Consider the following 26054-nt stretch of genomic DNA (forward strand, 5'->3'; position numbering starts at 1 on the left):
TTATGAGATCTGTTCATTTTTCCTTCACTGTAATGGATCATGCCTCTGATGATAATTATGTGTATGCGTAGAGTCATGTTTTATCAGCTTCTTTCTGAATTATTGCTTATCACTCAGGGGCCTTCCAACCATTTGAAGACTACCAAGATGAAGTCAGATTTTAGCTGGGGAGGTAGACCATTCTGTTTTGCAGGAAGCAGTTGATTGCATGTGCCACTCGGAGACATCCTGGCTCCAGCAATCTTCTTCCTATTACATGCCAGAGGTCATGGCAGAGTCTTTAGGAGCAGGCCCTGGCCAGTGGCCCAATGGCATGGCAGCTAAAGGTGGACATAGGAGGTGTTCTCTCCTCTCCTTCAACAAGACAGGATCTTGAGGAAGGCTTTACGGAACTCAATGTTGAAGGTGGTATAGATCACAGGGTTGAGGGCGCTGTTCACGTAGCCCAGCCATGTTGTGGCTCTGTAAAGCCCTGGAGACACGTGGCATGCTGGGCAGTGGGTATTAAGGACGTGGGTCAAAAAGAAGGGCAGCCAGCAGACAATGAAGGTCCCTAGGTCACAAAGGGAGAGAAAAACTGGGTAACAGGTTTTCGTACTTGTTTTGTTATAACATGAAAATGACTCATGCTTGTTTCCTTTATGCCAGTTACTATGCAGGAAGTTTTACATACCCATTTAATTTTTAAACCAACCCTGTGAAGTAGGTGTGATTAGCCACTTTTTCTTTTCTTTTTTTTGATGAGAAAACATCAAAATATCTTTGATTCATCTTAGGCCTTTGTTCCTAAATCGGTTTTCTAGTTTGATTTTTAGGTAGTTCTTTACTAGTTTTTTCTACTTGTTAATTTAAACCAAATATTTATTTAATGTCTATCCATCAAGGCTTGATGTTAGGCACTGACAGGAAAGAAGACCCTAGAGACATAATTGACGCAATTCCTGCTGTTGAGGAGATTACTTCTAGGGGTTCTCATAAAGTCCCTGAGGTATGAGGAGGCGTGGTTTGTCAGTGATAAGAGGATGAATTACTTCCACTCTATATGGTACCTGTGATTTCTCAATTTTTTAAATTTAAATAAATTAATATTTATTTAATAAGTTATATATATATATATTTTACTATAAAAGCTAGCTCTGATTTTATATATTATGGAAAATTTGGAAAATACAGAAAAGTAGAAAGAAGAAAAATGCCCACCACGCAAAGTCAATCACTTTTGACATCTTAGTGAATTAATTTTCAGGTTTTTTTTCTCTCTGTATTTCATATCATCTAGATTTTATCATACCACATGACCATCGTTTTTTGCATCCCTATTTTTTTACTTAATATTTTAGAGTAAGCATTTGTTAAATACCTGGTAAATACCACACACTTTTACTTAATCATTATCTTACTTATTATTTAATTTATCCATTATTGTAAGTCCATGTGAAAGACAACAAACACAATGGATAAGCGCAGCCTGATAAGGTGACCTGCTGAGTTTCATGTTTCATAAATTTTGGTCTAGGTCTTGTAATTTCCACCAGTTAACATTTATACACAAACCCTTTTCAGTCATATGATAAACATTTATAAATATAACCGTCATTGGATTTCCAATTCTGTCAACTGTGGTTACCTTAACCCTCTGCCAGCTGCACTAAATTCAACCTAACCCAACTCAACCTAACTCAGCTCAGCTCAACCTTTTCCAAACTCACCAAGCACAATGACCAGCATCTGGGTTGCCTTCTTCTCCCGAAGTGGCACTCCCCGAGGTTGCAAGGGCCCCAGTTTCAGGGATGTTGACAACCTGCCGTTACTGAGTTTTCGAACCTCTAAGCTGAGCTTGGGTGCCATGGTGGGGCTGAGGGAGTTCCGAGTGCTTGCCTCCTTTTTCAACTCTCCTTCTCCTTCTTGGAAGCCTGGTGGCCCGAAGGCTGTATCTTGGCAGATGCTATAGTAACGCCTCAGCCCCATGTGTGCCCGGCCAGGGGAGAGGGGCTGCAGGTGTGACAAGAGAGGGTCTTGACATTTCTGGGGATATTGCTTATCTTCTGAATGTCCCTGAAAGAAAAAGAGGAGGCAACGAAGGAAGGGGAATCCATCATTGTGTAAAACCTGCAGAGGTTAGGCTTAAATGCATGCATACAAGTCCTTTGGTTGATCTCTCCTCCTTACCCGCCCCCCTCCCCTGCTTTTCCTCTGAGGTTTGATGGTCTGATAGATGCTTCTCTGTCTCTGGATCTGCTTTTTTTCATTAGTTTATGTTGTTCATGATATTCCTCAAATGAGTGAGATCATGTGATATTTATCTTTCTCTGACTGGCTTGTTTCATTTAGCATAATGCTCTCCAGTTCCGTCCATACTGTTGCAATGGCATGGATGGAACTGGAGAGCATTATGGGTGTGAGGGCATGAGTGGGGGGGTGGGTAGGGGAACAATGGGGGGATAAGGACACATATGTAATACTTTAATCAATAAAGAAAAATGAAAAAAAGAAAAAGTGTGTTATCATCAGATAATTAATTTATGATGCAAATATTGCTAATATATCTTTTCCCCACACATTTTCATGATCTGATCAATGATAGTGCAATAATTTTTTTCTCTTTGATTTATAAAGGCCAGGCATTGACAGGCTATATAGCCTGCAGGTCAAATTTGGTCTGCTACTTGTTTTGGTGAATAAAAATTTATTGGGACACACACACACAGACACACACACACACACACAGACACACACACAAAACCTGCAGAGGGCGCATCTGAGAGTGATTGGACCATGGAAAGTTAAGGTAAGTGAAATCTGCTTTTGACTCTACACTTAAAAGTACCTGCCACATGTACAACATGGAGAATCACAGTCATCCCTGGAGGGGGAGAGCATAGGATTATAGCCTGGCCTTTTTACGTTAGAATGGCTAGGATATACAGAGGAACATGTTAACTGACACCACTGGGATGTAAGCAACAAAATCTGAACAAACTACTCAGTTTCTTCAACAAATAAATTGCAATGATGACAACAATAACATTTACCAGTTGCAAAATATGGATCTTACTTGAATTTTGATTCAAATAAACCAACTATAAAAAATTTATGAGACAATTGAGAAAAATTTGCATATTGGAAACCTATATATATAAAAGGCTAATATGCTAAGTGTCCGACCATCCAACCTGTCCCCATGATGTGCACTGGCCACCAGGGGACAGATGCTCAACGTGGGAGCTGTCGTGATGTGCACTGGCCATGTACAGAGAAACGGCACCACAGACCTGATGCCGACAAAGCAACACTCGGCTTCCCCCAAGTGGGACACAGGCCCCGCCATCACCCTAGAGTGACAGCCCACCAAAACGCAGTTGACACTGCCGAGACCCCATGGCACAAAATATTTTTAGAGAGTCTTACAAAGTATTTTGAAATGCTATGATATTTGGGATTTGTTTCATAAAAATCCAATGAATTTATGTGAATGTAAGTGGGGGTATAGATGAAATAAGATTGGCCATGAGTCCAGCCTGGAAACAGTGGCTGTGGGCACCAGGTAATGACATCACATAGTAATGCCCGGCTTCCTCTCCCTAGCAACAGGCCATTTAACAATAAATGGCACCATGGACCTGTCACCCACAAAGCAACGCTCGGCTTCCCTAAAGTGGGACACAGGTCCTGCAACCATGCTGGAGCGACACCCCACCAAATCGCAGCTGATGCTGCTGAGATTCCATGGCGCAAAATGTGGCCCACAGCCCAACCCAGCCAGGAAACGGTGGCTGTGGGCATCAGGTAATGATGTCAGGTAGCAATGCCTGGCTTCCTCTCTCTAGTGATTAGTCTCTTTGGAGTTTCTTCAGCCCAGGAACATGACTTGCTTTATAGCTAGGTGGAAACATTTTACACTTTAACCAAATGTCTGTGAAGCGTTTTCCAGTGCCTCATCTCATTTGATCCTCACAGAAGTCCTGGAGTAGGTAGATAGGAGACTCTTTGGAATCCTATTTTCTTTCCAAGAGTCTTTGGCTCCAGTCACTGGGATCTCATCCAATAGCCATATGCTTTTTGAGTGTCATTTGCTGATTCTTATTCTGAAGCTCAAATCAGGCAGGATCTCAGATCTGTTCTATATTGTAGATACAAGTGTGGGATTGGGCTATATTCTATTTTGGAATGGAAGTGGAATCAAGTCAAGCCAGAATCTTTGAGAAAATATCTCTTATTCTTTTCCTGTAATTAAAGGTGTGGTTTACTTACCATTTTCCCTGTGGCATCTGATGGAAATCTGGCCCTTAGTGAAAATTGCCGAATGGGGTGCAGCCGAAGACAGGAAGACTAGGGTAGGTTGAAGGAGAAATAGTTGTAGGTTAAGCTCTACACCGTTGAACCATAAAGATGACAATGGTTTAAACACAGTATGTTCGTATTCTCATCCTCCAGCGCCGCCCTCCTATTTCATGAGGATTAATATTCTTGTTCTACTCAAGCCTTGGGACTTCAACTTTGAGAGTTTGACCCTCACTCAGATTGATCTAGACATCCAAATGCCTTAAAGATCAAATTCAGTTCTTACTCTGTCTCTGAACCTCTTTCCTGAGCATATTGATCTCTTTCTTCTCATAACTTCAAAGGCATTCAATATTTGAGGGCTCAATTGTCTTCACTTAACATTTGGCAAACATCTCACTCACTTTTGGGCTGCTCATTAACTTTGGGTGGAGGTGTGCTTATCTGCTTGTTTAGAGTCCAAGCTCCATGAAGGCAGAGGCTGTATAATGTTCCTGCTGTCCCTTCCCTGTAAGATTTCAAGTGTTTGGTATGTCTCCATTCATGCTTTAAGTACATTGTGGGTAAACTACTATGACACTGGGCACTGGGATAAGCAGAACTTAAAACCCCAGAAATTGGAAGATCAGTGTTGAGGCAACAATCTTCCTTGTCAGAGCCTAACAACATCCCAAAAATGCATCATCAGCACCCGAGTCTACCAGCTTGTCAATGCCTGGATACAGGGACTGATGTAGTACAGAAAAGAGATTTTGATGGACCCCAATAATTTTTGGAATGAGTGATCTGGCCAGAAAGTCCGTCTCGGGAACCTTCTAGCAGTGCATGATGCAACTGTCACACTAAAACTTTGAACCCTGTGTGACATCTGAACTTCTGGCCATTTGGGGACAATGAAAGACTTTGAAGGGAAGCAGAACATGTTTAGAAACTATCCTATCATCTTCCCAAGTAAGATGTGTTCTAGGAAAGACTCTCAATGAACTTTTTGGATTGAATTTACTATCTCTAAAGCAGAGCCAAGACCAGCAGATTAGAAGGTGGGGGTCAGATGTGTGTCTCCAAAGTGGCAGTTCAGGCAAAAACATTCACTGCTGGACACAAGGCTGGGAGGCCACGGAGTCGGGTGCTGTCTTCCCTCTGCCCCTCCCACATGCTTACGTGTTGGGGGAAGCTGGGCCTGACACTGATGCACTGACTGTTCTGTCGAGTGAGAATCCGCTTCCGTCTCCTCTGTCTCAGCACCACGTAGATCCTCGCATAGACGAGGACAGTCACTCCGAAGGGCAGATAGAAGGACACCACTGAAGAGTAGATGACAAAATCAGGGTTGGAGATGGAGCAGACACTGGGATCTCCTGTGACAGAAAAGGAGAAAGCAAAGCAGTTTGCCAAATATGAGACCTCAATGGGGAGCACAAGCTATGGCCCCAAACCATATGTGGTATCTGCACCCTTTGATCCACACGGAGCTTGGAGGAGCAGGGATTCCCGGTCCCACCTACACCCTCACGGTGCCCCAGTTCACACGCTGCCTCATCCGGGAGGCTTACTTGAGTTTCTTATTCAGAAGCAACTCTGTCTTCCTTTGTGCCTCACAACTCTCTACTTTTGCCTGTTTTGTGTAGTTAGCACACAGGTCCTGATTGCCACGTTGTCAGCTCACTGAGGGTAGGAGGTCTCATGTAGCTTTGTGTTGCTCACAGTTCACTTAAAAAAATCAATGATTACATGCCAGACACTGGGACTGTGAAGAGGCATGACACCGTGTCTGCCCTTGAAGGAGCACACAGGCTGGAGCTCATAGACTCTAGACAGACAGATGATCCCTTCCATATGCTGTGCTAAGTGCCATGGAGGAATGCAGCCTGGGAGGCTGGGGCGAGTGTCACCGAGCAATGAGCCAGAGGCTTGCGGGAGGGATGCAGCCCCAGGAAGGGGCCTGCGGGGTGGAGGCCTGAAAGGATTGCTGAACGCACTGAATGGAGGAAGCCTTCTTTGCTGAGAATGCCAGGTCTCCATTTTGAATCCAGGATATGGGGCAGGTGGTGGCTGAATATGAGACAGGCATTTGATTTTTCAAGGAATTCCAGCCACGGCCAGCAGTGAGATGGGAAGAGGACCAGTAAGGATATTGTCATTGTGGACAATGTGAATTGAGGAGGGTCCTTGTCTCTGTTCTATATTCGGGAATGCACCTGCCACTCCTCCTGGGAGGGCCTTGTAGCTTTGACTTCATCACTAGCAGATGTTGTGATTCTTACAATGCCCAGAAGAGGGCCTGGAGCTTGCCCCTCTTGAAAGAGAAATGGAAAGCAAACTAATACCTTGCAGGTGATATGCCAACGGCTTTATCCACATTATCTTACCTAATCGTTATGGAAACATTATGTGACACAGGTGCTATTACTGACTTTATTCTCAGATGAGCAGACTAGGGCTCAGAGAGGTTTAGTAAGTGACCCAACATCACACAGCTTGAAAGGGGTGGAGCCTGGATACATTCCTCCACTCTGACCCCCAAGCTAATCTTCTTTCTGTGATTTGGACACTCCACCTCCCTCTAACCAGTGGGGAATGGCATATTTGTGCTTTGTCCAGCACTGTCAGCAACAGCTGTTGGTACACCTGGCCAGTCTTCATAAAGAGCTGGGCATTCTCCAACCCAAACCTGGTCTCAGAAGATATAGACTCAGGTGTGAGTTGGCAGGAAGAAGGCTGCGGCCACATGGCCCCTCATTCTGCTTCTTGGTCTCTGAGGTAGCAGAGGGCAGGCAGCCAAGGTGTGAGACCCAGTATGCCATTTATTAACTGTGTGATCTTAGAGAAATTACTTAACTAGCCAAGCCTCAGTTTCAGCATCTCTAAAAGATATTGTGTCATATAGAGGAAATGAGAATAAATTATTTATTCTTTACTATTATTGTTTAAGTTTTACCTCCTCTGAGCTTTTTGAACTGAAAAGGGATGGGATCACTTGGAATAGAAATTTGGAGTGAGACTTACAGGGAACAATGTTTGGGGAGTGGAGGGGGGGAGGAAGTAACAGCTAAGAATTAAAACAAACAACCAAAAAGAGTGCTCAGAGCTTAGTGAGGATTTTAACGACAGCACTGCCACCAGAATCTTCATGAGCTACTTGCCAATTCTCCGATTCTCCTGGGGAGGGGATGAAATTTAGGTCACATTAGTACCATCCTACCAAAGTCGGTGTCAGTGTCCTTCAGGAAATGGCTCATGAGGCTTTGAGCAGTGGCCACAGATTGGCATCTTCTGGCCTGAGGGGGCTGGGGTCAGAGGTAGGAATAGGGTGGCAGCAGGTGGTCTTCTGAACTTTTAAACAGCCATGAGCTCTCCTGTCATCAGCGTCTGACCATGATTTATGATGAGAGGCACCTCAGCACGTTTTGCTAGTAAGAAGTGGGCTAGAGGGGTAGCAGGGCTACGTCCCTGCTATTCACCTTGTTGCCTCCTAGGTGTGCTAGATAGTCCCCATTTGTCCCTCCAGGTATACCTTCTACCCTTGTCTACCCTCCTCTGGGTTCTGGGAGGCTGACCTCTAAACTCTATATATTAACGACTACTTTAAAAAAGCCAGGAGCAAAAGTAGGTATATTGTGCTTCTACTTGTGTAAAAATGGATACACACACATACACACACAAACATGTATGTGCGTGTGCACATGCCTGAGTGTATGTACTTGTGTTTGCTCCTAGGGAGGGAGATGAATTAGCAATTGGGGTAGAAGGGAGAGATACATATAAGTATGCATATGTCTCCCATTACAGCTTATGTTTTATCATGTGCAGATATTTATTTTTGCAGTAAAAATAGCGAAAGCATATATATAAGAAACAGAGTGAAGAGAGCATGTAGTGATTTCAGGGTCGCTAATCAGTGAAGGCTCTGATGTATAATCACCGATCCTACATTGTCATCCCATCCTTCCTCCCCTGCTGTCTGCCCTCACACCATGTTTGGCAGCCTCTCCCCGAATCTTGGGAGGACTGTCAACAGGCAGAGTGACATAGGAGGTAAGTGGCCAGCGAGTGGGACCCTACTCCAGTCCCCACCAGGTCTGACCTGGGTGTAGGTCCTATTTGCAGGGTAGAGTAAGGCCCCCACACCAGCAATTTTGGAAGCTTCTTTCTGCTGAGTCCCGAGGAGGCGAGGGCAGTGAGTCCTTCACGGGAGCTGTGGCTTCCCCAGGAGATGCCCCAGGAGGTACCTTGTTTTAATTATTTAATTAAAACAGCACTATGCTCAAAGACAATATGGGGGTGGGGGCATGTGCTGGGGGGGGGGGTGGGAGTGGGTGGGGAGAGGTCAATGGGGGAAAAAGGAGACATATGTAAAACTTTCAACAATAAAGAATTAAAAAACAACAACACAGTACTGTGCGGTCACCCCAATAGTTATTGAACGAATACATGAATGATGAATAAGTGCGCAAAGTAGATGAGCATTTTACAGAAATACATAGAGTCACTGACTGGAGGATAAAGGGGAGGCCGGGGGTTACTCCTCATTCTCTGAGACTGAGATGTTTATCCCAACTCATCTCGACATTTAAGGAGGAAATGATAAGAAGGAGGAATTATGTCATTCAACATAATTTTATGGAGCACCTACTATGTTCGAGGCACTGTGTGGGGTGATAAAACGCTCAGTAGCTTTGCTAATGAGTCTAAAAGGCTCTTGTGGGCTAGCCTGGCAACTTGGTCCCACAGTGATGTGAGCAGCAAGGCCAGAGCAGGTTGACCTGAGAGATAATGGACTTGAAGCTCATCGAAAGGTCTATCCTCTACTTGTTTGCAAAGGCAGGAGATCCTGATGAGTCTGATTTTAGAATGAGCCTACTATTCTTTTAACTTTGTGCTTCTCAACCAAACTCCTCCCAGCTCCAGTGCTCTGAAGGTCAGGTGAGGTGTTATATTGCTAAAACCGAATCATGGCACTCCGCCGTGTCTTTGTTTCGAAGAAAAGTTAAGCTACCTGATAGGATTTTCTCAGCTTTAAGTTTTTTCTCCCTTGAAGATTTCTTACACCCTCATTACCAGCTATTGCTTATTCACTCTAGAATTTTTTTATAACACAATAGCTATCTGATTTAGCAAAAATTTAAATACTAGTTATTTTTCTTGTCTGTGAAATGAAAGGAGTGGGCTGCTCATTCAGGGATCTTTAGGCTTTTCTCTAGCACCAACACTCCATGCTCCACGGCTGTTGGGGGCTGTTGATGGTGTGATATCGGGCTAGACTTCGGGGCCTCTATATTCTGCTGGGATCAGGGGCAATGCTGGGCAGCCAGGCCCCACAGCCTTGAAACTCTCTATGACTCAAGACCCTGCCTTAAACGTACATCCAGAAGTACATATTGACCTTTCCTCAGTCAACAGGAGCAACTCCAAGTTGAAAGAAACTGAAGTTCAACTTTTCGCTCCCTTCTGTTCTCTGACAATTCACAATCCCGCATGGCAGCCCATTTCATAAAAAGAAAGAACTCTGTCAGAATGTCCCTTTGTGTTTCATTTGTTAGTGAAAGTTTATTTACTTCCAATATCAGGTGTTATTGCAGTATCCTGCCCCTTTCTCCTCTGCTTTTCACAGAGAGAGTAGAAAAACATAGCTGAGAGAAGTCGTTTATATTGGGCTTTTGAGTGGCCTTGGGAACTTCCTTATAGATGGAAGAGGTGCTGGAGGAACCCACATCTATCAAGATAATGATGCCGTTCTGTGAAGGACTGACTGAGGCAGAGAAGGATGCCGGGACTCCCGCCTTGAGTTCTGCTCATTAATCCCTGAACCGAGTTTTCGGATGAGACAACTGGTCTCCTCTATAACTACTAGAATTACAACTGTTCAGATTTTTCCTTGGAACAGGTACAGAGTTAAATTTTGAGGCACAGAAACCATTCCTAATACGTAACAACAACAACACCATTAGCTAATGTCTAATGGGGTCTTCTGCTGGACCCAACACTTTGACATAAGATATGAATATGTGGAGGGCTTACCATGGCCTTATTAGTAATCTTAAAGGTAAGAGAGAGTGAGAGATTACGAGAGAAGTGAGAGTGTACACGCTAAGTCATGGACATTCTCTACTATCTCAATTCTATATTTGAAAATCCTTTTGGAAGGATTTTTTTCTGAGTTTTGTTGCTGGAAAAATAATGATCTCATTGGTGGCAACAACACTGCAATGAGCTCATCATTCTTCTTCACTTTAGATGTTGACATTAACTGAGACCTCTAATGCCAGATATTGAGACTGTTTTAACTCTTACCAGGGTGTGTGTGCCTGTGTGTATGAGAATGAATAAGACCCCTCCACCAGTCTCCAAGAATAAGTACGAGGACCTACCTAGTCCTGCAAACGTTGGTGGGGATTTGCTGCTGACCAGGGAGGGGAGAGGGGACGGTTAAGCAATGCCTTGGTCTAACAGTGGTAGTGAGTGCCCCATGCTAAAAATACCAACTTAGAATGCATTTTTTGTATTGAAACAAAGATATATAAATTGGCTTAGTTATCAGACTTACCCAGAAAGCATACTTAACACTCATCAAAACTGGTACTTTAGTGCCAGTCAGTCTCTATCATCATGTTGGGGAATGTTACTTTGGGGTGTGTGTGTGTGTACATATATACTTGTGTGTATACAAGGGGTGGGCAAACTTTTTGACTCGAGGGCCACAATGGGTTCTTAAACTGGACCGGAGGGCTGGAACAAAAGCATGGATGGAGTGTTTGTGTGAACTAATATAAATTCAAAGTAAACATCATTACATAAAAGGGTACGGTCTTTTTTTTTTTTTTTTTAGTTTTATTCATTTCAAACGGGGCGGATCGGCCCACGGGCCGTAGTTTGCCCACAGCTGGTGTATACAGTGTCATTCAGTGAAAATAACAAAATAACTCAGGGTAAAGAGTAATGCAAAGATGATAATAACATCGTATTTTAGGAACACCCTGAGTTAACCAGGCAAGTATTTGTTGAATAATTTGGCTATTTAACCTTTAATGTGGCAGAGAAACAAGCCTGAACTTGAATAGTTGGTATGTACTGGCCACGTCTATCTATGTTATCTCAATTTAATCCTCATTTAATTGTAAAAAAGTCTACGAAGGAGGTAAAGTGGAATTATACCATATGTAGGGTTAGATTCTAAAGTCAATGAATAAGTAAAGTAAAAATTATAGAGTGAAATTTGCTTAGAAAAATCCCCTGAATCACATATAAAGATACATGATTTGATTACAGCTCTGAACAGTAATAAGTAAAATGAATGATACATTCTAAAGAGTTCAAACGCACCGTGTAATTTTAGAGATGAAGTTGCCGGGCTTATTTGTAGGAAGTCATATATAACAGCAAACATTGAAATCTTCCTAACTGAATATACAGACCGAGTCTACACATTTGAATTTGCTCAAGTTTATGCTCCACTACACTATTATTCCAAACTGATCAATAAGGACACTTAGAAAAGTTAGGTGACTTGTTCAAGGAGACACAGCTGGTAAGTAGTAGAATTGGAGTTTGAATCTAGGTTGTTTTGACTCGAGTCTCTGTCTGTCTTTCTAAATGTGTTTTGACTTCTAAATCATTGTCCAGCAAATGGCTCTTTGAAGACTATTTATAGGTTAGAATTTTCCTGTATTTATATGTAATATGTTACATAGAATGTCTGCATAACACCCAAACACATAGCTAGCTATGTGACTTGTACACATATACTAGAAAGCACGAACCTGGAACGCAGTAGGAATTGAATGAACCAATTCAAATGGACAAAATAAGAAATCCAAATTAACATTAGAAAAAGAGTCAATCAGTTCTCTCTTAGTAAAGACTCAGTATTTATCACCAATACCTATAGCTTTCCTATATGAAAGTAGTTTTTGTTCAACACATGAAATTTCTGAGGCCCAAAGATGGACATGGAACATACAAGAAGGCACTGATCCATATGAGGTATAAATTTGGACTGGTGTCATGTTTAAAATCTCAAATATCTCAGATACACACATTGTTCATCCATCTGTCCATCCATCCTTCCATCCATCCTTCCAAAAGAAGTTGTACCATGTGCTAACCATCATGGCTAGAATTTTTTGTATATTAAAATATAAGAAATATAACCATCAATAACTTAGGGATCTGTACTATTTCCAAAATTATAGAAATGATTCTTACTGAGCAAAAATTAGAAATGTGTATCCTACTTGAGGGCTTTTACGTGTTACTTTGCACTGTAAGTCAATTATGAATTGTAATATTTTCATTAGCAAACCTCACCTAAATTATTAATATGGCTTAGTTTTTTAACTGGTGCATTTCTTCAAACGAATACAATGACATTTCTTTCAAAATAGGAATAAACCAGGTTTTTCATTAATAGGGGCAGAATTTTATCCCTGTGCCAATAATCGATGAAGTTTGCTTTATATTTTTATTATAACCAACAAAGGAGGTCAAAGCTTTGCAGTCTACAGCATCTTCATTTGATTACAAAGTGCACTGACCAAAGGTCAGTAATTTCAGGGCTGAGCACCACTTGTAGCCACGCACATGTGCTGTGAGTCACATGGGTTTTGGAAGTGGGGCCATAATTGTTACCTGTGGTGTTAAAGCCGAAGAGGAGCGGGCAGGACACAGCAAAGGCCAGGACCCAGACGGCCGTAATCATGAGGGCCACACGCCGACAGGAGCTCTGTCCTGTGCCGTGTTGGTAGTGAACTGGCATGACCACTGCAGTGTACCTGTGAAAGGTAGGAAGGATAAGATAGACTTGGTGAGAAGGGACAGGGGAGACAAGCTGAAGGAGGTTCTAGAAAAATAATCAAGTTGGTAAATGTGCAAGAGAAAAATAATTTTGATGGAGAAAGAGAGAAAAGGTGAAATAGTAGAAATGTTGAGATAAGATAGATGAAGAACTCATTGAAGTGGGGTGATCAGAGAAAGGGAGAAAGAATGAAGTTAGCATAGCAGCAGTGGGGTGCTGGATAGCTTCTTCATTTAGTCCTGACTGATGGCCCAGCAGATCCGAGCCCTGGACTCACCACCCTGAACCCTGAACACCCTGGATGCTGGTGTGTGCTTTACTTTATCCCACAGTTCTCAGACAATGACGGAACTGTGCACAAAGTAGATGTTTATCCCTGCTTGTATTCTAGTATAAATTCTAACTCTCTCAGTGGCAACTATTCCAAATAACAGAGATATTGAAAATAGAGATGAACACTATCCAATGGAGTAAAATCCAGTTTTTATGCTGCTTGGGCTGCTATATAAGAAACACCATATACTGGGAAGCTTAAACAACATATGCATTTTTTTTTTTTTTTCAGTTCAGAAGGCTGGGTAGTCCAAGATCACGGCACTGGAAGATTCAGTGTCTGGTGAGGACCCGCTTCCTGATTCATGGATGGCTGTCTTCTCACTGTGTCTTCACATGGTGGAAAGGGTGAGGGAGCTCGATGGGGTCTCTTTTACAAGGACACTAATATCAGTCATGAGGTCTCTACCCTCATGACCTAATCACCACTCAAAGTCCCCACCTCCTAATACCATCACTTTCGGGGTTAGGATTTCAACATATGAACTTTTTGGGGGTGGAGGGGGGGACACAAATCTTCAGTCTACAGCACATGCTTTTACATGGTCAAAGCACCATTCTTTATTCTTGTTGGACATTGTTGTCTTTTCTATGGCAACTCCTCACACACATTTCCAGCTGCTTGTTGGACTTATTACCTGGACACCTGTTCCATAGTCATCTCAAATTCAAGTTATCTAAAATAGATTTGCCTACCTCCCCACATTTCTTAATCTGGTTGTACTTCCTGCTTTTCTTCAAGACATCTATACCCAATACTCAGGCCTTTTGCCTCTCCCTTGGCCCCTCCATATAATTTTCTCACTCATTCAATTAACTTTTCATTCAGTGTTTATTGAGTCCCCACCATATGCCAGGCCCTATTCTGGAAATATAGAGATGTGCAAATGGGACATGGTCCCTGTCCTTATGGAACTCGGAATTGAGTGAAGTGATGGACCAAAAAATTGTGAGTATACAATGAAGAGTATCATGAAAGAAATAAGCTGGGTGACATGTTTGAGGATAATGGTGGCTGTAAAGAAGGGGTAAACCAACATAGACCAGGCAGGGAAATGAGATGGGTAAGAGGGACCCGGCCATGTGGTAAGATAAGGGAAGGACATTTTAAACAGAAGGAAAAAAGTCCTGTAAGTTTACCCATTATGATATCCCTGTAGGACCTTCTCCCATTGAATGTAGACCGAACATGTGAATACAGTATAATGTTGCCCCCATGATTCGATTACTGATCAAGAGACTGAAGTAATCAAAAGGGAGATTATCCGCAGTGGGCCTGACCTGATCAGATAAGTCCTTAAAAAGAATGGGGCCCTTCCTGAATACAGAGAGATTAAAAAAGCTTGAGAAATTACCCGGCTGGCTGTAAAGGAGCAAACTGTCAAGTTTGGGAAAGATCATTTGTCAGGGAATAGCAAAAGGCCTCCAGGAGCTGAGAACAGCTCTTGGATGACAACCACAAGAAAGTGGGGACCTCTGTGCTACAACTGCAAGGAAGCTGAGTTCTGCTGACAACCTGAATAAGTTTGGAAGGGGACCCCAAGCTCCAGATGAGAACACAATCCAGCCCTCACCTTGGTGTCAGCCTTGTGAAATCCTGAGCAGGACACTTACCTGCACTATGCACAGACTTCTGACATACAGAAACTGTGAGATTAAAAAATAGGCATAATTTAAGCCAGTGCATTTGTGACAATTTGTTTCAGAGCAACAGAAGAGACTGGTGTCTTAGTCCAATCATTATCCCTTCTTCCCTGGGGAGCTCTTTCTTGATCAGCTCTCCAAAATTCCCAGGCCTCTTCATCTTACAGAGACCTCTAACTCTGAACACAATGCACTCCTATGCCAATCAATCATGTAGCTCTTCTGCATGCAGTTGTCTTGCTTTATTATTGAACTTGCCTCGTGGTGAAGGTAGTTCCCATATGATTTAAGTTACTTGATAGCTCAAATCATCTTATAGCCTTGCTATTCCCCATAGGTCCTTGCCTGAAGCAAGTAGCAAAAAGCTATTGATTGATTTCCTCATGGATCCTGAAGGCCTCCTTCCCTATAAGAGAACAATTCTAATCTTAGCCAGGCCCAAGGGATCTAATGGATATAGTGGGGTCTACTTATGCTCATTTTTCCTTTGTTTTCTCAGCTTCCGGGGAACCTGGAGACCAGATGCAGACAGGAAGTGCTCAGAGGTGCTAAGCCTCTGTGCACCCCAGGCTTTTGGCTGAGGAAGGGAAGGACAGACCCCTGGCTGGAGGGGCTGGAACAGTGCTCCCTGATGCTCCTCTTATATGTTCCTGAATCACCTGCTTTTTGTGCATCTGGCCTTAGAGTTCATGTATCAACATTTGTATTCCCCCAAAAGCAGCTTGAGAGTCAGTTCTGAGGACTGAGATGGAGTCAGACTCTGCAGGACTTGATCTTGGCACCACGGTGCCACCATGCTCTGTGACAGAAGTGGCTTCTTTCTCGAGAGGGAGAAATAGAGGCCCTTGTTTAATAAGGTTAAATTAAGATCCCACCGCTAACCCTAAGGGAGGCCCATGACAACCCAGGTTTCTTCTCCTGATGCACATACATTGCGAATCTTCCCTTGAGTTCCTAACTTGGTGATGAAGGAGCAGGGCAAGTAGTACCAGGCATTCCTCCAGGCCTTTTACCCCTCTCAGGACTTCAGACCCTGCTGGGGCAGTGAGCTGAGCCTTCAAGTCAAATATGTCTACCCCAGTCTGGCCTTTAGCACTGGTTGCTGAGGCACCTTGGAGAAGACGGAGCCTTGAGTCCTGCAGCTGTCATAGGGAAGCAGCTGTCAGGGCTGGGAAGGAAAAATACGATCCACTTCCTCTTGTCCAGACCAGCGGTTAGGCCCAGGCCTTCCATTTACACAATGTCCTTTGACGTCGTAAAAGCTTGATTTATCCCATACATTCAGCGGTGTGCTGTTAAATGGCCAACAATTGGCTCTCTGGGTAAAGAAAGCCCTAGTTTGTACCATTTGTCAATTTCCATGATACAAATCTCCCACCTTCCTTCTTTAAAGATACACCAAAGGTTCAATAACCGGCTCAAAAAATTCTTAAAATTTTGCCCATTCGCTTCTGCTAGCCATCACCAGCCGGCTCCAAGCACACCACGGAGAGTGGCGTACGTTCCTAAACATGCTTTAATGTTTAGCAACTCCGTGCAGGCTCCTGTTAATTTTTAATAAGCCGGCAAGTGTAGGGAACACTAGCTCCATTTTAACGTCGCGTCAGAGACACCGAGAGGCTACATGCTGAACCTGCGGTCCCACAGCCTGTCGTGGCAGAGCCTGGTCTCCCAACTCTGAGGCCTTGTGGAGTCAAGGGTGTCCTCAGGAAAGGCGGCTGGAAGGGTGGCTGGTATTATGTCCAGAGCTGAGTTTCCCCAGTGAACTGGATCCTATCACTTGCCTGAGGGGGTTCCGTTAAAATGCTTATTCTCAGGACACATCCCTGGGTATTTTGAGTGTTTCTGGAGTGGAACCCAGGTATGTGTATTGTTAACAAGCAAGGAAGTGCACCTGACGATTAGACAAGTTTGAGAAAGTCTGCACTGGGGAAAATACCTTGTTAACTTCTGGTTAACTTGGGTAAGCAGTGAGAGAGGAGACTACATTTACCATGGTTACATTACACTCTTTTCTAATTATTTTTTAAACATGATTAAACATTTAGAATAAATGAGGCCCCCAAACTTGCCTCCGGGGTTTCCCATAGGGACTGAGACACAGAGGCTGTTCCGGAATCCGCCATCGGAGGGCACCATAATGCAGCAAGAACTCCGCCAGCTCCGCCGGGTGAGAAGTTCATTGCTCACCCGGGGGCTCTCGAGGCCCAGTGGGAGGGAGGCAGAGCTCAGGCCCCTGGTTCCTAGAGCCCTGCAGGGGCCCCGAATTCCCACCTAACGGGCTGCTCAGCTTCTGATCGTCTCCCAAATCGATCGCAGATGACCGACCGCAGGCACGGGCAGGGCTGGGCTTGGATGCAGCAGGAGGCCAGGGCCGCCTCTGAACGCTGGTCCGCTGCGCTCACCGCGGGGTCCCGGCCCAGCCTGCTCCCCAGACGCTGCATTGTCCCTGCCGCTCCCTCGCCAGGCCCTCTCCCCTGGTGTTTGAGCTCCTAATTCTTTGGACTCTTTCTGGCGTGACCTGAACACGGGCAGTGTGCAAGGTGGTTAAGTCCAAGGGCGTCGGAAACAGATTGACTAGCGTCTAAATTTCAGTTCTTCTACCTAACTGTGAGTCTCTAAGACTTATCTTCCTCATCTGTACAATGGGGAGAATGATTCGCTTCATAGGGCTCTTATGCATAGTGAATGTGAAGGTTTGTTGTTGTTGTTTGTTTGCTTTTTAGCACAATGCCTGGTACATATTAAATATTCAAAAGCCAGTACTGTGGTACGTACTGTAATTGTCACTATTGTGCAAGCCCAAGGGACCTGTGAATGTTCATATCAGTTGATTTATTGGTGTCTGCCCCTTATTCTTGATTTTTAGGGAACATTTTATTTATTTATCAAGCAAGCATATAGCACTTTCTAGGTGCTAGGCAACTGTATGAAGTACTTTACAGATATTAACTCATTCAATCCTCATATCAACCTTTTGCTATTATGCTAAACAGATAAGCAAACTGAGGCCCAGAGAGATTAATTGACTTGCCCAAGGTCGGATTGCTGTTAAGTGGTAGGGCCAGGATTTGCAGGCGGGCAGTGTGGCCCCTGAGCCAGGGCCCCACAGTGTGGCTAAGCCCCTCTGCTCAAGGCAGTGTGCAGAAGAGCAAGAGGCTGATGGGATCCCTAGTCCTGTGTCTGCCAGCTGTGTGGCCTGGGCAAGCTTATCTACACAGTCTAGCTGCAGCATCTTTGTTTGGAAACTGGGGATTATACACCTACCTGGCCAGGGTGTTGTGAGGGTTAACAGTAATGAAAAGCTTGTCGTGCCTGGCACATAGTACATGCTAAATAAATAGTAGCTATTTTTATTGTTGCTGTTATCGTCAGGCAAGTTAGGATGAGCACAGAGGTAGCCGGGGCATTAAAGACATAGGCACTCTGCCTGTTTACTCCAGGGAAATAGCACCGATAGAGCTGGGCTGCTGGTGTAGCCAGAGGCCCCTCCCAGGATGCCCCTTCCCCACCTCCACCAAGGAAAGGTGCTGGCAGGGGAACTGGGGCACTCAGGTTCTAGCCCCAGACCTGAGCGAAAGGCTGTAGGACTCGGTGCAAGCATGTAGCAGTTCTGCACAAATGAACTGAACTGTATGCCTTTTCTGAGTCCCAATTCTGTGACTGGGGTTTGTGGGCTTGTCACTCTGAAGGTCTCAAGATCCTCCCAGAATTCAACCTCCGCCTAAAATAAAGCCTTGTCCCAGGGTGGAGGTGTGCGTGGGGGAACCGATGATGGTGCCTCTTGAGGAAGCTGGCGGTGGGGGAGGTGGGAGGCCAGGCTGGTGGAGGGCCTGGGTTTAATGAGCCCCAGAGCTCTGTGAGGGCTGCTTTTCACCCCCTTTTATTTCTTCAGACAGGGGGCTCAATAAATCTTTAGTTCTGTGGGCTCCCCTCATGGAATTGTTGAAGAAAAACGCTTCTTGCAAATGATTGGAAAGCCCTTTGCAGATATAAAGTGCTTATTTAGATGCAAACTAAAGCTCCAAGGTGCCTGTGACCCATCTGGTACCTATTGTGCTCCCACAAGGACGCAGAGGCTGCCTGTGTGATGGGCGCCATTTGAGAGCCACTTAAAGGACTCCCCGTGAATGCATTTGGTTGCATTATTCCCGGGCTTCTCGAGGGGGACTGGCATTCTCCCCGCTCACATCGTGTCCTTCTCCTCTGACACTTTCTCAGCCCCTTCCCCAAGTTTGTTTCGACCTAGGATGTGGCCCCTGGGGAGGCAAGGAGCCAAGGGGGTGGGGCCTTGTGCTCACCCACTCTGCTTTGTTGAGAAGAAAAGGCGGCTTTAATCCAATTCTTAGGCATCAGAGCTATGCCTAAGGACCTAATGACAATAGTATTCCTTGCTTTCAAAAACGCTTTCAACATTTCCCTTTCTTTCCTATCTCCTGCTCCCCTGTCATTACAGACCAGGGCTTCATGACCAAAAAATGCTGAATCCATTGGGTCAGTGTGTCAGACTGGTGACTAGCATTGTGTGGAGACCAAGGTCTGCTTGAAGGACTGCATTTTTAATGAATTGGCCAGTTCTTTGGCGACACACGAACAGAAATTAACACGGTGCACCGCAAACCGCGGTGGAGGAGAATGGAGACAGTTTCTCCAAGACAGGTTTTCATTCCTAGACTAGAAAGGAGGCTCCAGTTGGAGGTTTGGCGAGGATTTGGTCACATAGAAACTGAAGCCCAGAAAGGAGCATCCTCCTCCACGGGGGTCCAAGGTGTAAGCAGCTTCAGGTTTTAGGTAGGTGAGTGCTATGCATTCTGGGAGTTTTCCTGCTCGGGACAGAAACCGGTTCAAGGCTAATTGTTGTTGGTTGTGTCTTCAGTGGTGAAAACAAAAGTGTTTGTTAAGCGTGGCTGCTGCGCGCAAATGGTGCTCTCGTGCAAATGAGAACAGGCACCCGCTCCTGGCGGACTCCAGGCTTGGCAAGTGAAGCACTGGCCGAATTCGGTCCCCACACCCGTGCGCAAGGCACAACCTGCACAGCCTCACCCCCCAGCCGCATGTGAGTGTGTGAGGATGGAGTGCACAGGCGCATTCTCAAGGGGGTAGACAATAAGGTCAGGAAGTAGGAGGCTGGGAGGGGGCTGTCCCAGGCCTCTCAGAAGCTCTCTTTCTGCAGCTCTTCCCTCCCCCTCCAAGGCTCACCTTCTCCCACTCTCTCCTGTCCTGTATGAAGATGTGTATTTGTGACATAAGCATTGGCTACGCTCAGGCAGGGGCCACTGAATTCAGTTTACTATTCTTTGTCCAAGGCACTGTAATAGACACAGCAGGGAGCAGTATAAGAATTTAGTGGCGGAGGTGATGATTCAGCAAACTGGAGGCTGTCTGTTACTTCTGTAAATATCACATTTATGTAATAAATGTCCAGAAATCACACAAAAGACTCCTTTCTGCCCTCCTTTTACCCAAACCAAACAAAATAGTAACAGGAAATTGTCTTCCCCACCCAAATCAGCTCACCTTTCATCCTGTCCCCCACCTCCTTTCTCCCATTAGGAATCAGAAAACCCCAAAGATGGTGGAAAGCAAAAGCAGACTCCCCTTTAGTGACCTGGGGGAAAGGCAAGGCTACGAAAGTTGACAGAACAACCATTCCTCTCCTGTCACAGAGTTTCACCCACAACCAGAGTTTAAAAGAAAAAGAAGAAAGCATGTCCCAGTGGGAAGTTCTCCTTGGCAGTGACCCCAGTGCCCTCAGATGCAAAGCCCGTGTCTCCAGTACAGCAAGAGCAGCCTCCCCACCAGGTCCAGCCCACCCCTCTCCTCAGCCAGCGCGGGAACCCCAGCCCTACCTGTCGATGCTGATGGCACAGAGGTTCAGGATGCTGGCTGTACACATCATCACATCCAGGGTGACAAAAACATCACAGCAAAGGCGGCTAAAATTCCAGACTCCACCTGTCACCTGGCATCAGACAAAGATATTAGTGTTCCTCCCCCAGCGAAGGGACACAACCCAATCAACTCGATGTCTTCCCTAGGCTGCCCCCTACAGACGCTGACATGCCCTCCCTGTTGGTACATCGCCATTTCCCAGGGCAGGCTGACAGCAAGGGAGTGAGAGGCTGCCCAAGATTGGTCACACACAAGAAAGGGCGACATCACAGAGTGTTAGAAGGTTAGAGCTGGAAGGGGTCCTCCAAATCAATTAGTTCAACGTTTCTCAACTGAGGCCTACAGTGGGGAACTCTTTAGAGATGAAGATTTCTGAAGCCTTCCCTAGACCTTCTGAGTTAGACTTTTTGGAGCTGGGGCCCATGGGTCTTCATTTTAAAATCAATACTCCCTCCCCCCCCCCCCCCCCCGCCCCCTGCAATCACACCAAAATTTGAGAATCACTGATTGAGTTCAAACTCAGGAGGCAATGAAAGCTCATGTGGTTAAGTGATAGGCCCATAGATGCATAGCTGGTAGCAAATGAATGTGGGGTACTGCAAGAGGTGGGCACTGTGCCAAAGCTGCCTCTCTGAAGCCCTCCTACCCAGGAAATAAGCAGCAAACACGCTTTTCATAAAACTTAACTCCAAAATGAAATTCTATCTGGCTTCTGGTTCTAAAGCTTGAAAGCATCTTGGAGCAACATCTCTAAAAACCTATGTAAGATAAGTCTGTGCCAATGTGCTTGCCTTCAACACCGGGTCCCATCCACCAAGAAGTGGGGAGAAAGGCGGGGTCTAGGGCATTCGAAAGGATCCTCTCTACCACTCGCAGAATCAGTGAGGATGACTCTGACCTCATGCATTTGCCCATATGTTTCAAGCTCCAGAACTTCCTGTAATACTTGAAAACAGCCAGGAAAATAGACAATTTAATTTATATTCTAGCACATTTCTATTTTATTAAAAAATTATATAACCTTACTGTATGAGAGCGATCTGTCAGGGAGACTGCCACTTTCAGAATGTCCACAAATGCCATTCTAGGGGCCAAGCTTTTGTTCCTTTGCCAGCTTCCTATCTGTAGGGCTGCCATTCTTGGGGATCATAGTTCTCAAGGACAAACCCGTGGAGCTTTGTGTCCCTGGCTGTAGCTGGGCGTCCTTGCTGGGCAGGCCCAATGGCTAATTATGAGGAAGGGGGAGTGAAAAATAGGTCCAGTTGCCTCTGAAGTAGCTTCTCACGAAAAAAGGAGACATTGTTGAAATGATAGTGCTTAAAGATGGTGCTGTAGCATTTGATTTTATCACTATATTTGATAATCTGCAGACCCTATTTTGACATGCTCTGATCAAAGATATCTTGTTTAAAAGCATCAGTGAGAAGTCCAAACTAGCTCTGAAGTCATCATTTTTGCTCATTTGGCTGCGGATTTACTTTCTCTCTTTTATTTTTAAAATATGTTTTATTTATTTATTTATTTATTTATTTATATTTTAGAGAGAAAGGAAGGGAGGGGGAGAGAGAGATAGAAACATAGATGAGAGAGAAACATCAATCAGCTGCCTCCTGCAGGCCCCCGACTGGTGATCAAGCCCACAACCTGGCGGGTGCCTTGACCAGGGATTGAACCAGTGACCTCTTGATTCATGGGCTGATGCTCAACCACTAAGCTAGCGCCAGCGGGGCTCCTTTCTGTCTTTTAGTTCAACCATTTGGCTCTATATAAATAAAGGCCAAATATGAATTCATAGGAATTCTGAGAACGAAACACTTTATTTTCTCTTTATTTTATTTTGTTTTTCCCCCAATCACCATTTATCCCCCCTATAACCTCTTCCACCTCCTCCGACCCTGAAAAACTTTTTACAAAGGATATATATATAGTCAGAATAACCCAATGAGATAAACATTATTTACAATTTATAGATAACAAAATGGTGACTGAGAGAAGTTGGACAATTTGCCTAAGAACACATTGCTAGTAAAAGGAGCTGGCATTTCAAACCCTGAATATTAACCAGAACTCTATTTTGCCTCTCAAAGGTCAGCACCTTAACACTCCGCTTCTGGGAGACGTGCAATTTAACTTCATCCTGATAACACAGGAGGAAGAAGAGCTGGCATTTGCTCCTTCATCCACCTATACATCCAGTGTTTATTGAGTGCCCATTATGTGCCTGATACTTTGCTTGGGTAGGTGCACTGAAATGAATTAACCATTTTTTTTTTTTTTGTCCCCAGGACCTCAGAATATAGTGTGTGCATGTTAGGGGGAGAAACGTGTGAATGGGTGTGGGTGAATTGAGGGCCCAGGAGATAGACACTAAGAAAGTAACTATAATACGAAGTGATAAGTGCTGGCAGTGAGGTAAGTAGAAAGGGTTGGGAGAACTCGAAAGGTAAAGTGATTTTTGAAATTATAGCAGAAAAAAAGTCTGATTGATTTAAGCCTCTTTAGAGACATGATTCTACCTTTCCCCTAAATTCTAATAAATAACTCACTTCAGAATAATCGAGCAGCCAGGTGGTGTTACTCTCACTTGCTAATGAGTATAACTAGCTCCCGTTGGCAATACAGAAAGTGGGAGTAAGCAACAAAGTGTCTTCAGGTACAGAAGTTGGCTGTTGATTTTCTTCTTTTTTTTTTTTTCAACAGACACAGCCTGCGGCAGCATTCCCCAATTTACTGATTATAAGGCAGCATTTCCCAAAGCACCTGAGGCTCTTGCTAAACAAAATGATTCTCAGGCCCCATGCAGAATACTAAGTCCCTGGAGTGATTCCTATTGCCTGGCAAGTTTGGGAAGCGCTGGTCTGGAGGGTGTGTATGAAGTGTGTGTATGTGTGTGTGTGTGTGTGTGTTGGCACTATCTTCAGAAATGGTTGTCCCAAAGCAGGGCTCCTTAAGCATTCTTTGTTCTACGGGAATCTTTGGCCTCATCGTTCCCTCCTGAGAAGAATGTTTTTACGTGCATATAATAAAATACAATGGATCACCAAGGATACCAATTACATTGAAATATAGTTACCAAAGTATTTTAAGTTTATGTGCTTCTTCAATAATGCATTAAATGACAAGAGCTAGTGGCAGGGCCAAACTTCCTATAATTTCAAAGTACTGATGAATTAAATGGTACTTCAAGGTGTAACAACTGCAATGCGATCCTAAAGTGTAAATATCTGTGATTTCTACAGGTGATATTAAGGATTTCTTCTGCTGTGGGTTGATGCCTACATTCACAATTGATGGATGTGCTAAATTTCAGTTTAGTGAAAATAAGGAAGTAATTTTATTTACAACCAAGTTGATGGACCCCCCAGATTAAGAATTCTTGCTCTAAGGGATGGATTTTTAGTTGATTTGAGGGGACAGCAAAGGGCAAAGATAGAATTACTTCTTAGATTAGCCTCTTTCATTTTATTTTTATTTGCCACATTTGGATTTTTTTTTTTTTTTTTTTTTTGCAAGAGGGGATTGCTGTGGGGCAAGATGGGAGGTTTACTTCTCTGAATTCTAATATCTTCATCTGTGAAATGGGTGTTTTTGTTTGTCAGATTAGTAGTTCCTAAATGTCAGTTGCAGCAGATGGTGGCTGGCTGCACAAATCCCTTGGGAGTGGGGCTGGGGCTGGGGGCCTGGTTATAATTACTATACACTTCCAAGGCCACCTCTGGCAATTCCAGTTTGGTAGATGTGGATAAACCCAACACTCCGTATTTGGAGTGCATCAAAATCACAGAGGAGCCCATTTGAAATGCAGACTCTCCTTTATTTCTAATAATCAACATCATTACAAGGCCCCAAGGCTCCCCTCTCCCCAAACAGAGCTGCTCTTTCCTGTCATCACTCTCTGATCCTCATCACTCTCTCTGTGGCGAGTCTCCCTGCCGGAACCCACCCTGCTCTTTTTTGCTTGTCTACATTACTGAATGGCTGAGTCTTAAAATATTTTTTTTTATATATTTTATTGATTTTTGACAGAGAGGAAGGGAGAGGGATAGAGAGTTAGAAACATCGACCAGCTGCCTCCTGCACATCTCCTACTGGGAGTGTGCCCGAAACCAACGTACATGCCCTTGACCGGAATCGAACCCGGGACCTTTCAGTCCGCAGGCCGACGCTCTATCCACTGAGCCAAACCGGTTTCGGAATGGCTGAGTCTTTTCTGCCGTCCACACTGTGACCCAAGCACTCTGACTTTAGTATTCCAGATGTTGCCCTGGCTGCTTAGGTTGCCTTTCTGTTCTGATATAAGTGCATTAAACATCACAAAAGGTGCTTCACTGAGTGGCACAAAATGGGACAGTTTTGCTTGGAGAGGAAAGCTCCAAACAGCTGATAGCTTCTAAAGCTGGAAATTAAAAGCTTGAGAGGGAACCTAAGATAGAGCTATTGGGTGTGGAACAGAAAAGAGTTTCTGAGAAAATACTGCAAACTGAATTAAAGAGACAGCCAGGCCAGAGCCCTCTAGAATATATGCTGAGGTCACCTGTATGGCTTTTCTCATAAACTTCTCTGCTAGGCCCGGGGACAGAGAAAACTGAAGAGGGTCAGTGTTCACCTTTATACACTGCTCAAGCCCACTCTCCTGTATGCCTCAGTGATGAGAATAACAATGAGAGCCACATGGTGCTTACTTGCTGACTATCCCCTTCCCTCTTTCCAACAGGCCTTAGATTCTACTGGGAACCCCTGAGGTTCCTGCGCAGTTGATGTGCTCCACGGAAGGAACTCTTCTTTGCGAAACCCACTTTTCTATTCAGAGATTCTTTTAGAGGAAATCATGTGCCACAAGCCAGCTCCATCAAAGCACATCTTGACGCATCTACTAGAAATTTGGGGACATAGCCTTTCCCTCTTGCTTGTGTTGTGCACATGTGAGGCTTATAGCTTACCCTCTGCCTATGGATAAAGGCAATGCATGGAAAAAGACAGAGCTGAGAGAATCATAGAGAAGTGGAGATGGACCCCTGATCCAGCTGTGCCTGCAGCCCACTTATCACCAGATTTTTAAAGTGCCTGGCATGAGAGCCAATGCATTCTGTTTACTGTTTAAGTCCATTGGAGG

At 44.5% G+C, this 26054-nt stretch overlaps 1 protein-coding gene across 1 annotated transcript in view; it reads right to left on the minus strand.

Annotated features, from left to right (window-relative positions):
- Positions 1-332: 332 nt before the first annotated feature.
- Positions 333-26054, minus strand: part of DRD3 (dopamine receptor D3) — a 38370-nt gene continuing 12648 nt past the window's right edge. The window contains exons 3-7 of the mRNA XM_070403557.1: positions 20899-21011; positions 12907-13049; positions 5443-5639; positions 1710-1992; positions 333-553 (exon numbers count right to left, since the gene is read on the minus strand). Of these exons, the coding sequence (XP_070259658.1) occupies positions 357-553; positions 1710-1992; positions 5443-5639; positions 12907-13049; positions 20899-21011 (933 nt within the window). The 3' untranslated portion in view covers positions 333-356. The remainder of the gene's footprint in view (positions 554-1709; positions 1993-5442; positions 5640-12906; positions 13050-20898; positions 21012-26054) is intronic.

Source organism: Myotis yumanensis, unplaced genomic scaffold (assembly GCF_028538775.1).
Source record: "Myotis yumanensis isolate MYYU_CA2020_CCGP unplaced genomic scaffold, mMyoYum1.0.hap1 SCAF_2, whole genome shotgun sequence".
Lineage (NCBI taxonomy): Eukaryota > Metazoa > Chordata > Mammalia > Chiroptera > Vespertilionidae > Myotis > Myotis yumanensis.